We start from the raw sequence: 13,683 nt of genomic DNA, 5'->3' as shown, positions 1-13,683 counted from the left end.
ATCTCTTTTAATATCTTATTACTCCTTCGATTACATGCCATCCCATGACACCCTGTCCTGCATGCATCAAGTTACGACCTCTATTTTTAGGTTTGGGGCAGGTTTTTTCACCCTTTCCCATTTCTAGTTCCTAGTTAGTTCCCTCCTACCTAACTACCAGCACTTGGGATGCCTTTTACTTCCTTTCCAAAATTCCACAATATATATATATAATTTATAAACTGCCTTTCAGATATTTTCGCACTCTCTCTCTCTCTCTCTCTCTCTCCTTTCATTTTTATTACCCACTCCACTTCTCGCAAAAAACTCACGTTCCTCTCAAGTTTAGTGTTTTTTGTACCTCTCTTTCTTTCTCTCTCCTTATTTGCACGTTAAAAGTATTTTCTAGAGAGAGATAGAGAGAGAGACAGAGTTAACAAATTACAAAACAAAATATTGGTTTTGTGTGTGTGTGTCTCTCTCTCTCTTTCTCTGTTTTTCTGTGCCCAAAAAGGCATTTCTGGACAGAGACGAAGAAGAAATTGAAAAATTAAAAAAAAAAAAACCCATTTTGTTTTTCTCTCAATTCGAATTTTCTCTCACGGATCGACATGGAGTTTGTAGGTAGAACTGTGAAGAAAGATTTCAAGGGCTTTGGGGTTTTCTCGGGGACCGTGAGATCCTACGACGTGTCCTCTGGGTTGTTCGAGATCGTCTATGACAACGATGATTCAGAGGAGCTCGGTTTTTCCCAACTCACTTTGCTCTTACAGGCCCAAGAAGACGAAGAAGAGGAAGAGGAAGAGGAAGAAGAAGCTCAAGCTGAAGCTCAAGCCCAAGGGTTGTTGGCTGAGGATGGGTCGCGGCTTGGCCGGAAGCCCAAGAAGCGGCCCCGTATCGAGCCGAAGAGCGAGGTTGGTGGCGGTGCAGGTAATGCTAGCCTTAATTTCGTGACTGATTTGAATTCTAATTGTGATTTGAGTAATGGGTTTGGAGGGAATTTTAGTGGGAATTCGAATTCTAACGGTAATTTAGGTGATGGGTTTGAAGGGAATTTGGAAATGGGAGATGGGTTTGTAGAGAAGGAGGAGAGAGAGAGTGTGTGTGTGGAGGTTGATAGGAATTTGAATGTTAGTGTTGAAGAAGCACAAACCCTAGGGAAGGGGAGTGGAAGTGGAATTGGGATTGGGATTGGGATTGGGGAGAATTTGAATAGAAATGATGGGCTTGATTTGAATGCTAGGTTTAATTTGAATGAGGAGGTGGATTTGAATAGTGATGGGTTTGATGATACCCATGTGAAGCCTGAGGACAATGTGAGGAAAAGGGATTGTATTGATTTGAATTTGGATGTCAATGGTGATTTAGATGATGATTTGGGTGGTGGAAATTTGGGGGTTTCTTGTTTGGGAACCCAGAAGAGGGAATGTGATTTTGATTTGAATTTGGAGGTTTGTGAGGAAATTAAGGATGCAGATGGTGATGGTGGAGTAGTGTTTAAGGCTAGTGAATCTTCTGAGATTGTTGAAGAAATTCAAAAGAAAGATATTGAAGAAAAATGTGAGGAAGATGGAGCAAATGGGCTTTTGAAGCAAGCTGATTTAGATATCAATGAGGGCTTATTGATGCAGGGTATTAGTGGGTCCCTTGAGCCTGCGGTTGCAGATGCATCTTTAGGGTTGGTTGGACTTGAGAAGGAAAATAGTGTTGAGGGCTGTAGTTCTATGGAAGTTAAGTTGAAGGACGGTGTTTCTGAGGCTGGTGCTACAGTTGTTCATGGGGATCAAGGCAACTTAGGAAGTCCATGCAAACAAGGAAGCAGCCGGAGAAAGAGAAGAAGAAAATCAGATAATTTGAAATCCACGACAGAGACAGTTTTGAGGAGAAGTGCTCGTAGAGGGTCTGCTCAGAATCGTGTTTCGATGACTTCATGTGCTGCTGATGATACACTGTCCCCTGCAGTTAGTGCAGTAACAGAGGAAGTGCCAGTGATTTCAGGTTGCGAAGCATCTGACAAGATCAGTGCTCTTCCCTCAAAGCCGCAATTACCCCCTTCATCACAAAATTTGAATTTAGATGAAATTCCTATTCCTGACCTCTTTTCTGTCTATGCCTGTTTAAGATCATTTAGTAGTTTATTATTTCTGAGTCCCTTTGAGCTGGAGGATTTTGTAGCAGTATTGAAGAGCAAGTCTCCTAGTACATTGTTTGATTGCATTCATGTTTCTATTTTGCAAACTCTGAGGAAGCATTTGGAGAACCTTTCAAATGAAGGTTCTGAATCTGCTTCTAATTGCCTGAGGTATTCTTTATTCCTTGCCTCTTACTATTTCCAAGCAAAATAAATTGGTTTGAATATATTAGTGCTTATTGTTTTCTCTGTCAAAATTTTGATGTAGGAGTCTTAACTGGGATTTGTTAGACTTAATTACGTGGCCGATTTTTATGGCTGAGTACCTACTGATTCATGGTTCGGGATTGAAACCGGGTTTTAATATTAGTCACTTAAAGCTATTTAAAAGTGACTACTATAAACAATCTGCTGCCGTAAAGGTTGAGATACTTCGATGTCTGTGTGATGATATGATTGAAGTGGAAGTCATAAGGTCTGAACTTAATAGAAGATCTTTGGCAGCTGATCCTGACATGGTTTTTGATCGGAGTACAAACCTTGGGATTAACAAGAAAAGGAAAGTTACAGTAGATGATTCTGGTGGCTCTTGTTTGCCCAAGGAGGTTGGTGAGGATGCCACTGACTGGAATAGCGATGAATGCTGCCTTTGTAAGATGGATGGAATCTTAATATGCTGTGATGGGTGTCCTGCTGCATACCATTCAAAGTGTGTGGGAATTGCTAGTGATCTTTTGCCTGAGGGTGACTGGTACTGCCCTGAGTGTGCCATCGACAGACATAAGCCTTGGATGAAACCGCGCAAGTCACTTCGAGGAGCAGAGTTACTGGGAATTGATCCTCATGGTCGGCTCTATTTTAGCAGCTGTGGTTACTTGTTGGTGTAAGTTTTTCTTATTTTTTCTACATAGTTAAATTGAATATAACTTCTACTACTAGTCTACTATTGCTAATAAAGTAATCATTCTTTTTATGATAAGTCACTTCTCTTGATATAGATTTCCCTAATAATATTGTCTTAAACCTTTGAGCCAGCACCTGTTTGGCCTTATTAATTGCTGAGGATGGTTTATTTTTCTAGGAAAGAGGATACTTTCGGTAGTGAGACTGCAAAACACTCTGAACATGGATTTTACAATTTCATGATCCATACAAAGAAAATAATTTGTGTATCCATTTTTGAGGAGTCAGGCTTAGGATTAGTTATTTGTCATGAATTAGTTGATCACTTGAAAAATAATAGAAACTTATTTATCAAAGTCTCATCAGTTTTCACCTTATCAGTGCTGGAGTTTTGATTATTCTTCAGTGGCCATGATATTGTGAGTCAGTTTTTTTTTTTTTTTTGGGTCTTTTTTATTGGTTGGATTTAAACAGTTGAGTGGCTGTCATATTTAGATTTTGATTAAAAAATGAACTTGTAGCATGATCTTTTCTTTTGTGAAGGTAGTGTTGATTTCTTTTCCCTTTCAAAGTGTATTGTCAGACAAGGAATTGACTTTTTTTTTTTACTTTGTTTTTTGAATGATTATATTTCATTTTCTTCTTTTCTTAAGCATTGGCATAATGATATGCACCATCTGCTCCTAATAAAAATTTTTGTCATAAAAAGACAGAATACATATCTTTCATGATGAACAATTTCTCATGCTACTCTTGATCATCCTGAACTGTTCTAGGTTATATTATGTCTGGATTTTGAACTTGCAGGTCAGAGTCATGTGAGACTGAATCCTCATTCAGTTACTACCATAGAAATGATTTGGGTGTTGTAATTGAAGTGCTAAAGGAGTCAGATATTTCCTATGGTGCCATATTAATGGCTATTTACAAGCAGTGGGTTATCCCCCTCTGTTTGAATGGGGCTAGTAATTTGGACCTGCTGAACCCTTCTGTATGCTCAGACATTCTTACGAAGGGACATAGCCCAGCTATTTTAATGACCTTGGCACCATTGACATCTTCAAAAACAAATACTGTGAAGAATGAAACTGATGATGCAAGAAAAGTTAAAGAAAACTGTAATAGTGGATGTTCAGTGAACTTGTCAAATTCCATGACTGCAACAGAAAGTCCACATATGAATCCAGAAGGATCAGCTGGAGCCACACAAATGAGTGTAGACATTCAGAATTTTCAAAATCATGGGCCCCATGATTCAAATAGATCGGAAAAACCACGAAGACGCCGACTTTCTAGAGGCTGTTCTTTGACTTCTACAAGCGTAGATGTCAAACGAGAAAATAATATGGAAGCTGCAGATCCTGGCCATTCCTCATCTACTATAACTACTAGAAAGAGAGAGAGATCCCCTATGAATTGTGGGATTGGTTACATGAACTATTACAGTTTTGCTCAAACTGCCTCATCTGTTGCAGAGGAGTTGATGCCTAAATCATCGGACAAAATCAATGAAAACACTATTATAACAGAGGAGGATATAATTGCAGCACAGATGAAGGCCATTGTGAAGAAATCTACCAAGTTTGGTTGGGCAAATACTCAGAATCTAGATGTAGATGCAAGGAAAGAGAAGTGTGGGTGGTGCTTTTCCTGTAGAGTTCCAACTGATGACAGAGATTGCTTGTTTAACATGTATTTAGGAACTGTCTGGGAAGGTTCTAAAAGTGATATGGTAGGGCTTCAATCGAAAAAGAATAGGAAAAGCCATCTTATGGATGTCATCTGTCATATTCTTTCTGTTGAAGATCGTCTGCATGGGCTGTTGTTGGGTCCATGGCTGAATCCACATTTTACCAAGTACTGGCAAAAAAGTATTCTTAAGGCATCTGATGTGGGGTCTGTTAAACATTTATTGCTCACAGTGAGTATTCTTTGCTTCCTCTCTATTTTAACTTGATTATGAATCTTTGGGGGTACAACTCAAAATTAGCTGGGCTTGTCATTTTGGGGTTCACTTTGACCCAATATTCATTTTGTTCAAATTGAAACGTACTGCTGGACTTTCTAACTTAATTTTAAGGCTTTCTTCTTGCTTCACTTTCTAAATGTGCATGCTTTGCTATGTGGTCTGCTGTTTTCTTTGGGCGTTTATTTTAGGGGTGGCGGGGGTGGAGGACGTGTTAATGGTTCTTATTATATAAAAATATGTAAATAATAACAGATTTGCTTTCGTTGGGTCTTTAGTCCTTGACTTAGGTGGCAAGGGAGAGGGGTGGGGTGCAGAGACAGATTTCCCTCTCTGTTACTTGGGTGGAGTTAATCACTCCTTGGTTTGAAGTGGCCCAAATTGCACCCCATATGCATCTTCTGACTTCTTATAATTAGCTATCTTTGTAATTCATTCTCTGAAACTTTTGGGGTAATTTTTGTTGTTATGGAATGTCCACAGTTGGAGTCAAATCTGCGTCCTCTTGCACTCTCAACTGAGTGGTCAAGACATGTGGATTCTGTTGCTACTGTTGGTTCAGCTGCACATGTTGTCATTAGTTCATCACGGGCATCCTCAAAACATGGTATTAACCGGAAAAGGGTTAGGTCTTCAGAACCTGAGTCGAATCCTTCTTCAAATGCTGCTGGTGGATTGGGTATATTATGGTGGAGAGGTGGTAGGCTTTCTCGTAAAGTGTTTAATTGGAAGATTCTTCCTCACTCCTTGGCATCAAAGGCGGCCAGACAAGGTCTGCATATTGTCTTCTCTTTCTTGTTGGAGTCATAGTGTTTACAATAAAGTCAGCTGAATAATTATTCTGAATTTGTTTGAAGTTTAAAATTCTGCAGCTGGGTGTGTAAAGATACCGGGCATATTATATCCTGAGAATTCAGAATATGCAAAGAGAAGCAGATATGTTGCTTGGCGATCTGCTGTTGAGACAGCAACAAGTGTAGAGCAGCTTGCTTTCCAGGTATATCTCCTGGAAATTCCAGTTTCTTTTGGTATCTGATGTTTAGGTGTTGCAATGGCCTTCCTGAATTATTTCTTGCTTTGAAATACTTGTGTTTCTTGGCCAATGAGCTCTAGCTCAATTGGTACCTCCTCCCCTTATAAGTCCTCAGTGGAGGGTGATGTTGCGGGTTCAAGACCCACTAGGTGTGTAACTTACCAATCAAAAAGGAAATACTTGTGTTTCTAGACTTCCATCACTACTGCTGGCAAAATCAGTGCGGTTTTTTAACACGTTCACTCAATGAGAGTGACCTCAATTTATATATTTAACTATTTTGTATTTGTGGTAAATATGTAATAATAATATTTTTAGCGTATAAGTTGGCTTTTATTACATGGTGAGTGATATATATATAGGCTGTAACCACAGTAATTGCCAGGCCAGGACTTTTTTCAGACCTCACTTTTGGCACTTATACGTGGTCATGAATTGGATGCCTTCTGTAATTCTTGGTCCACTAATTCATGTAAAGTTTACAGGTTAGAGAGTTTGATTTAAACATTAAGTGGGATAACATTGAAAACGCACTCCCTCTCCCTGCATTGGACAAGGAAACTATTAAATCAATCAGATTGTTCAAGAAAGTTATTATCCGAAGGAAGAGCACTGAAGGGGAAGTGGTAAAATATCTTCTTGATTTTGGCAAGAGAAGAGTTATACCTGGCATTGTTAAAAGGCATGGGTCCCCTCTGGAAGATACCTCTAGTGAAAGGAAGAGATATTGGTTGGCTGAATCTTATGTTCCCTTGTATCTCTTGAAAAATTTTGAGGAGAAAAGAATTGCCCGCAAATCTAATGAGATGAAATCTAGGAAACTTCCCGAGGTTGGTAGAGTAACAAATAGACGCCTCCAGAAAAGGGGATTTTCATATTTGTTTTCCAAGGCAGAAAGATCTGAGTATCATCAGTGTGGGCATTGCAATAAAGATGTCCTGATCAGGTATTAAATATTTCTAATATTTCATGTATTTATCTCTTATACCTATGAATTGCTTGAACTCAATTTCTCTGGTAGGTTGTCCCAAATACTTTAAATTTACTTTATCTGAACCCTAGATTTCAATCACACCTTTCACGTTCACATCAATTGGCCAAAGTATGGTCCTGTAATATATATATAAAATACTAAAATGAATAAAAAGAAAGATAATACAAGGAACCAAAGCACACAGGCAGTGTGCTAAAGACATCAGCAATAAAAACTACAATGCATGAAAATTAGTATGCTCCTGTAATTTTGAATGTCTCAATGCAGGTTGAATGGCATTAGATGGTATGGGAGAGGGAACTAAGAAGGGTGAAATAGGTTATAGGTTGTTCTGGTTAATTTGAGAACTGAGTTTTGTGATTAGAATTTTTGCTCAAGAATTCTTATGTTCTTAGTCTCTCATTGTTTGAGGCTAAAATATGCTCAGATTTTCTTGCCTGTTAAGCATTTTCTCAGTTCCATTTTAATTTTCATCTTACTGACTTCATTTCTTCATATGATGAATTTATATATTTTTAATATTGGCAGGGAAGCTGTGAGCTGCCAGCATTGTAAAGGTGAGTTTTTGAATTTTTGTACTATGACCTTTTCCTTTGGTAACTAATATGTTATTTTGTGGTTTGTGTACAATTTAATGAGAGTTTATTTTATTTTTTTATAAAAAATATAATTTAATTTCTTCCATTATTTTTGTGATGGATTGTGCTTAACTGTATTGGGATTTGGAAGATATGGATATGTTTTTGCCCTAAATATTCTTTGTACTGGATTAGATTTTTTTTTTTCTTTTCAATTTTTACTTGTCTCTTGCATAATGTGTGTTGCAATAGCGTAAATTATTGTTCTAGTGTGTAGTTGTTAGTTTATAGCTGAGGTCAGGAACTGTATCAAATGGGCACAAGAAATGTAGCGAATTTAACCTTTTTTAGTTTGGCACTATACATCAAAGTCACTAATACAGTGTGGCACTGGTTATGTTGTATCCTGGTTGGCTTTGATAAGCTATGATGATTCTTGAAGAAAATTTCTGTGGAACTATAAAATTTCTTTATTAAATAGCTGCTATTGACTATAAAGCAAGAGGTAAACTCTGAGGTTGTACCATAAAAGATTGTTAATTTCGTTTCCCTTTAATTATTTACTTTAGACACTTAGGTGGCATAGATAGTTGATAAGTACTGTCTGTTGAGATGATTTTATTTGTTTGTTGTAAAAGATGTATACCACTGCTAAAATGTGACTATATGAGGTAAGTCAAGGAGAGACCTGAAGTGGGAGTGGAAAAGTGAAAGGACAACTATATATTAAGCTGTGAAATTTACTCAATATGATCAAATTATATATATAATGATTACTAAAATTATGGGCAATGTTTTATCATTAGCTGCTGACCCATAGAAGCTTGAGAAGAGGTTTTTGATACTAGTACACTCAACCTGTTTTCAAAATAATAATTGGAAATGCCTAACCATTCTGATAACATATTTCTTCGGGTTTGATTTCCTACCCTACATGTTTTTTCCAAAATCCAATTCTTTAATTGTTGACATGGTTTTGAATGAAAGTTTCATTGTTACTCCATGATTTGTGTATGCCATAATGAAATCATCCCGTTATGTTCCCAGATTATTTAATTACACATTAGAAAGAAAGAGTGTATGCCTTTCAGATTATTCATTTTGTAAATAGCCCAATATTTTCCTCCGTCTTGCTTAGGCTCCTGAATGATGTCACTAGTGGAATCTATTTGTAATCCTAAGCTTTACTGATTTGGTCAACAGTTTTGCTCCTGTTGGTGGTATTAACGTTCTTTTTAAAGCTTCTTTATGCAGCTTAGCTGCCTCTGCTGCTCTCATTTTAGCAAATATATTTGTGTTGCAAACTTTCCCTCATTAATATTGTTGTGTGATTCATTACAGATAAATTGATAATTTACATAAATAGCTTGTGTTTGTCTTCTGTTACTTTTAATGTGATAGCTTCAAGGTTGATGTAGGTCATGGAGCTACTTTTTACATTTTGAGTTTAGTGAGTGACCTGGTTATATTCATATTTCAGGATTTTTTCATAAAAGGCATGTCAGGAAATCTGCTGGGGCCATCACTGCTGAATGTACATACACATGCCACCGATGCCAGAATGGGAAGTCTACCAAGGTTGTTGCAAAAAGAGGGAAAACTGGCACCAAAGGAGGGAAATTACAGACACAAAAGCGTAAAAAAGCATCCAAAGTTAGCAGACCAGTGCGACTAAAAAGTAGAAGAAAAGTAACAAAGGTTGTACAAGTACGATCTCAGAATAGTAAAAAAGTTCCAGCTTCTGTACCTCTGCGTCGTTCACCAAGGAAAGCTAAAGGCTTGTCATTACAAAATAAAAAACTTGAACAACGCAAGAAAGGGAGAAGGATTAAATCCAAAAAGAAAACATCTCAAAAACCGAAAAGAACAGCTTCTTGGCGGAAGAAAAGAACTCATGTTTACCATAGTTACTGGCTTAATGGTCTCCGGTTGTCTAGAAAGCCGAATGATGAACGAGTGACTCATTTTAGGGAGAAAAATATTCATTCCTCTTCTGAGAATTTGTCTGTAACTCTTGGTCAGCCCAAATGCCTTATTTGTTGTGAAGCAAGTTGTTCATCTACACTAAATTATATTGCTTGTGAAATTTGTAAAGGTACTTTACTTTTCACAGTTCTTTATTTCTTCTTGTTTTGGTTAACTCTTTCATTTTTCAATTGTGTATTTAGTTATTTGATGCTGATGAGGAACAGAATGCATGCTGAAAGATCTTATTCTTTTGCTATTAACCTTTAATAACATAAGATTTTATTGCTCTGTTGAGTTCCTTTTATATAAATTTATCATAACATATTTTTCTTCATGATATTGTGCAGAGTGGTTTCATGAAGATGCTCTTGGACTCACTCCAGAGAACATTGATAAACTTATCGGATTTAGGTGCCACATATGTTGCAAAAGAACCCCTCCTGTCTGCCCCCATGTGCTAGAAGTGAAGAGTGATGTGTCCCAGTTGGTTGAGGCCCAAAGTGATGCTGTGGTCGAATGTAATGATGAAGTTTCTAATACTGTCCCACCATTGAGCGAGGTATATTTAAAATAACTTGGCTCTAATACCTGTACAAAGTGGTCATATATTTTTTTGTTTTTCAGGAGGACTAGCTATTGGTTCATTAGATTTTCATTTTTATGGACGGTCATATATTTTTTCCTTTTGGGCCCTTTACAAACTGTTGCCTAAAAATCCCAAGGCAGCCAGTTATCCACCTGACAGCCAGATCCCCGACTATGTGTCCTCATTTGTGTACCTCACTCTGCATGCATTGAAAATTCCACAAAGAAATTTACCAATTCTTCATATTCAGTTTTGTTTTTAATACCTCTGAATTAATTGTTGTTCAATGTTTTATTTATATATAGATGAATGAGAGAATTTATTAATAAAAAAACCAAGATACAAGCAAGCAGTTCAAAAAATCTGCCACAGACAACACCAGCTGCTAACTCAACTGCAAACAAAACCACTAAAGGCTTCAAGACAAGTATCAAAGAACTTGAAATACCTAGAACAGCTGCTACAAAGCTGCAGCTAAAACAAGGCACTACACCCTGGATCAACAATAACTTGCTAATTCATATGCGTCCTTGGTAAAGACAGCATTGGATATTCCCCAATTGCAGCGCAGAACTTTTTTACCATAAGCTTCTTTAGTCCCTTGCAAAACACAATCCTAGCTTTGAAATCCAATTTGATCAACTTCAAAATAAGTTCTCCAGGTCTGATGAGGCCATTGTGAACTCATAACGTTTCCTTGCAACCATAAATGTTATGTAGCAGCAGAAAGAGAGAGCTTACAAAGTTTTAACTTTGAAGCTCCCACCTTTGAGATCTCTGGCACACCACTTAATTACCTCACTGCAGCAGTAAACAGGTTGCTGAATGAAACACCAATCCAAAATCTGTAGCCAAATTCTTCGAGAAAAAGAGCAATTGAAAAAAAAAATGATACCTACTATCAATGAAATTTCTGAGGAACACACATAAACCAATACCCTTATAACCCCAATGCACAATTCTGTCATACTTAGGTAATACCAAACTCCAGCAGGGAACACAAGTTTTCATAAATCTAATAGCCTCCCAAGCAGAAGCACTAGTAAACCACACTGATTTAGAAAGAAGCTTTGAAACTTAATCACTAGCCTCCATTTTCAACTGAAACAATTTGCTTTCAATGATTACAAGATCTTCTGTCCTTGCTTTGTTACATTTCCAACAGGCTCCTTGTTTGATAGTAGCCACTTTAGCATGAAAAGAACTAATGTTTTTCTTGTGTGTATCATAAATCACCTTATACCCATACTTGGGATAAAAGGTCCAGCTGAATGCCAGAGGAACACAGGACTTCCTTCCCCAATTGACTGCTTGATAAAAGGGATGGTTTCATCCCTTAACTTTAAAAAATTTCTCCTAGCAAATACTAGTAAGTTTTATATTTTATAGGGCTTGGAAAGTAGAAATTCATGTCTTTAAAATGCCTTTTAGATGTTTTCTTTATTGTATGTATTGTACTAGTTGAGTCTTATGGTCTTCAGCGGTTCATAGACACTGCTTGATGCTGACAAAATAAGCGATCTCATCTTTAACAGTGAGTTTTGATTTAAAGAAAAAGGAGAGAGAGAAGAGGGGGGGGGGGGGTGGTAATTTTTTAATAATTTTCTATAAATTATCTTCTAGAACCAGAAGCAATTAGATTGATTTTTTTTTTTTTTGTATATTTTATGGGATGTTAATAAATACTTATATTGTTTTATGCCATTAATGTTTCTGATTTCATAAAATCAAAAAAAAAAAGTTTCTGATTTGATAATCTGTTTGCAGATTGCTTGCAATTGAATTCTCTTGGTATTCAGTGGGGAATACCTCTACATATTTGGACTCAGTTTCATTTTTTCTTTTGTAAAGAGGGATGCTTGTTATTTATTGAGATATCCATTGGATAAAAACAGTGAAGGAATGGATAATTATGAGCGGGTTTCAAAAGATTCAACTGCAGATAGCTAGAGAGAGTTTCAGGCGATTCAACTGCAGATAGCTAGGGATCTTCAACTAAGAACTCTTTGTTCTAGGAAAAGAAACATTGAATATGCTACCGGGCAAAGCAGTGTAACCAAGCAGAAGGTTGCGGGGCAGCAAAGCAGTGCATTGAAAACCATTACAACTGGGGAAATGAATCTGCTTTAGATAGGAAGGAGAGGTATATAGTTCACGCCTTGAAAAAGTTATTATTCTGCTCAAGAAATAGAAACATTATAATATTTACAAGCAAGTTTGTTTTAGGCATGTCATTTGATGCTAAAGAGTTTCTGTTCCAATCCATTGATACACCAGAAAGGTTATAAAATAATAATATAATAACAACAAAAATAATAATAACAATAAAGGCTGTTTATGTTTATTGTACAGAATCCAGTGATGCAATGTTTTACTATAAAATTCATAAGAAAAAACATCTTTAGAAATGTGCACCTCGCCTTCATGAGAATGGGTTCTTGGTTGAGGTTATGGGCTAATAAAGTCCCATGGAGTGTGAGTTGCTTACCCATCAAAATATATGTGTTTAGGTGGTTTTTGTTTTGTGACATCTTAAGGTTCTGTGCGCCTTCACCCTCATTAGAGTGGGCTGTTGGGTTCAAGTCCTATGGGTTGTGTGAGTTTCATACTCATAAAATATTTATGTTTTTAGGTGGTTTCTGTTTTGTGGCATATGGCCTCTTTTGTGGTTTTCTATGGTTACTTATACAGACTATTTAGCTAAGTGACATCACATTTAGCGCAGATTATCATCTACAAAAATTCCCCCGTGCCCTTGGAAATATATGTAAAAGGTATTTTGTGTAAATTAAGTGACATCAGATTTAGCCCAGATTATCATCTCCAAAAATCACCCTGTGCTCTTGAAATATATGTAAAATCACCCTGTGCTCTTGAAAATCTATGTGAAAGGTATCTTTTGTACCCTGATCCCAAGATTACATTCTATTTTCTTGATATTTCTCCTTTACCTTTTTTTATATTTTATTTTTAAAATTTTGTATTTGGGATTTTCATTTTGGGGTTATATCTTAGAAAGTATTGGTATTTGTTGTGTTCCAGGTCGTTTTAAATGTGGAAATACCATCGTTGATACTACAAATCTATTGGGTTTTGCTTTTTATAGACATATATAAGATTTTCAAATTTTATTTTTGCAGGTTTTCAGTGATCTTCAGAAAAGAGCTATCAATGATATTAAGTCAAAGAAGGCCTAAAAGGCCGGGTGCCACCACCGGATGCTGGGTATCCTGTTCGGCCCTAGGTTATTTCTGATGGGTATTGTCCAACATTGTTACATTAAAATCCTAGAACATTTTTAACATTCTTTATCTTGTTGGGAGGGGTTTTGGTAAATACTGACTTGGAAGAGTGACTTGGTTTAGTTTTAGTTGAAATTTGAGGCTAACAATTGATTGGAAAAAAAAATTAAGAGGTAAAAATAGAATTAGTTCATTTAAGGATGTTAGATATTTCTGATCAATTACTGGATATTCTTGTTCTTACCCAGCAACATCAATCATCATAGTGCTTCAGTTTAGAAGCTTTAGATTATTCTCAGAAAA

At 36.7% G+C, this 13,683-nt stretch overlaps 1 protein-coding gene across 1 annotated transcript; it reads left to right on the top strand.

Annotated features, from left to right (window-relative positions):
* The first annotated feature begins 249 nt into the window (after positions 1-249).
* LOC142606884 (DDT domain-containing protein PTM) lies at positions 250-13,683 on the top strand. Its single transcript, XM_075778250.1, has 11 exons — positions 250-2,281; positions 2,379-2,993; positions 3,821-4,934; positions 5,463-5,751; positions 5,852-5,976; positions 6,498-6,958; positions 7,535-7,563; positions 9,065-9,679; positions 9,900-10,111; positions 11,906-12,281; positions 13,279-13,683. The coding sequence occupies exons 1-10, from the start codon at positions 591-593 to the stop codon at positions 11,918-11,920; spliced, it is 5,166 nt and encodes a 1,721-aa protein (XP_075634365.1). The 5' UTR covers positions 250-590; the 3' UTR covers positions 11,921-12,281; positions 13,279-13,683.

Source organism: Castanea sativa, chromosome 8, assembly GCF_040712315.1.
Source record: "Castanea sativa cultivar Marrone di Chiusa Pesio chromosome 8, ASM4071231v1".
In the NCBI taxonomy this organism is placed as follows: domain Eukaryota; kingdom Viridiplantae; phylum Streptophyta; class Magnoliopsida; order Fagales; family Fagaceae; genus Castanea; species Castanea sativa.
This window is presented reverse-complemented; position numbering and strand designations above follow the sequence as displayed.

Excerpts from the sequence above, each read along its gene's own strand:
- LOC142606884 (XM_075778250.1), top strand. The coding sequence starts at position 591 with ATGGAGTTTGTAGGTAGAACTGTGAAGAAAGATTTCAAGGGCTTTGGG. Across the intron at positions 2,994-3,820 it reads AGCTGTGGTTACTTGTTGGT|GTCAGAGTCATGTGAGACTG; the intron begins GTAAGTTTTTCT and ends TTGAACTTGCAG. Across the intron at positions 7,564-9,064 it reads GAGCTGCCAGCATTGTAAAG|GATTTTTTCATAAAAGGCAT; the intron begins GTGAGTTTTTGA and ends TTCATATTTCAG.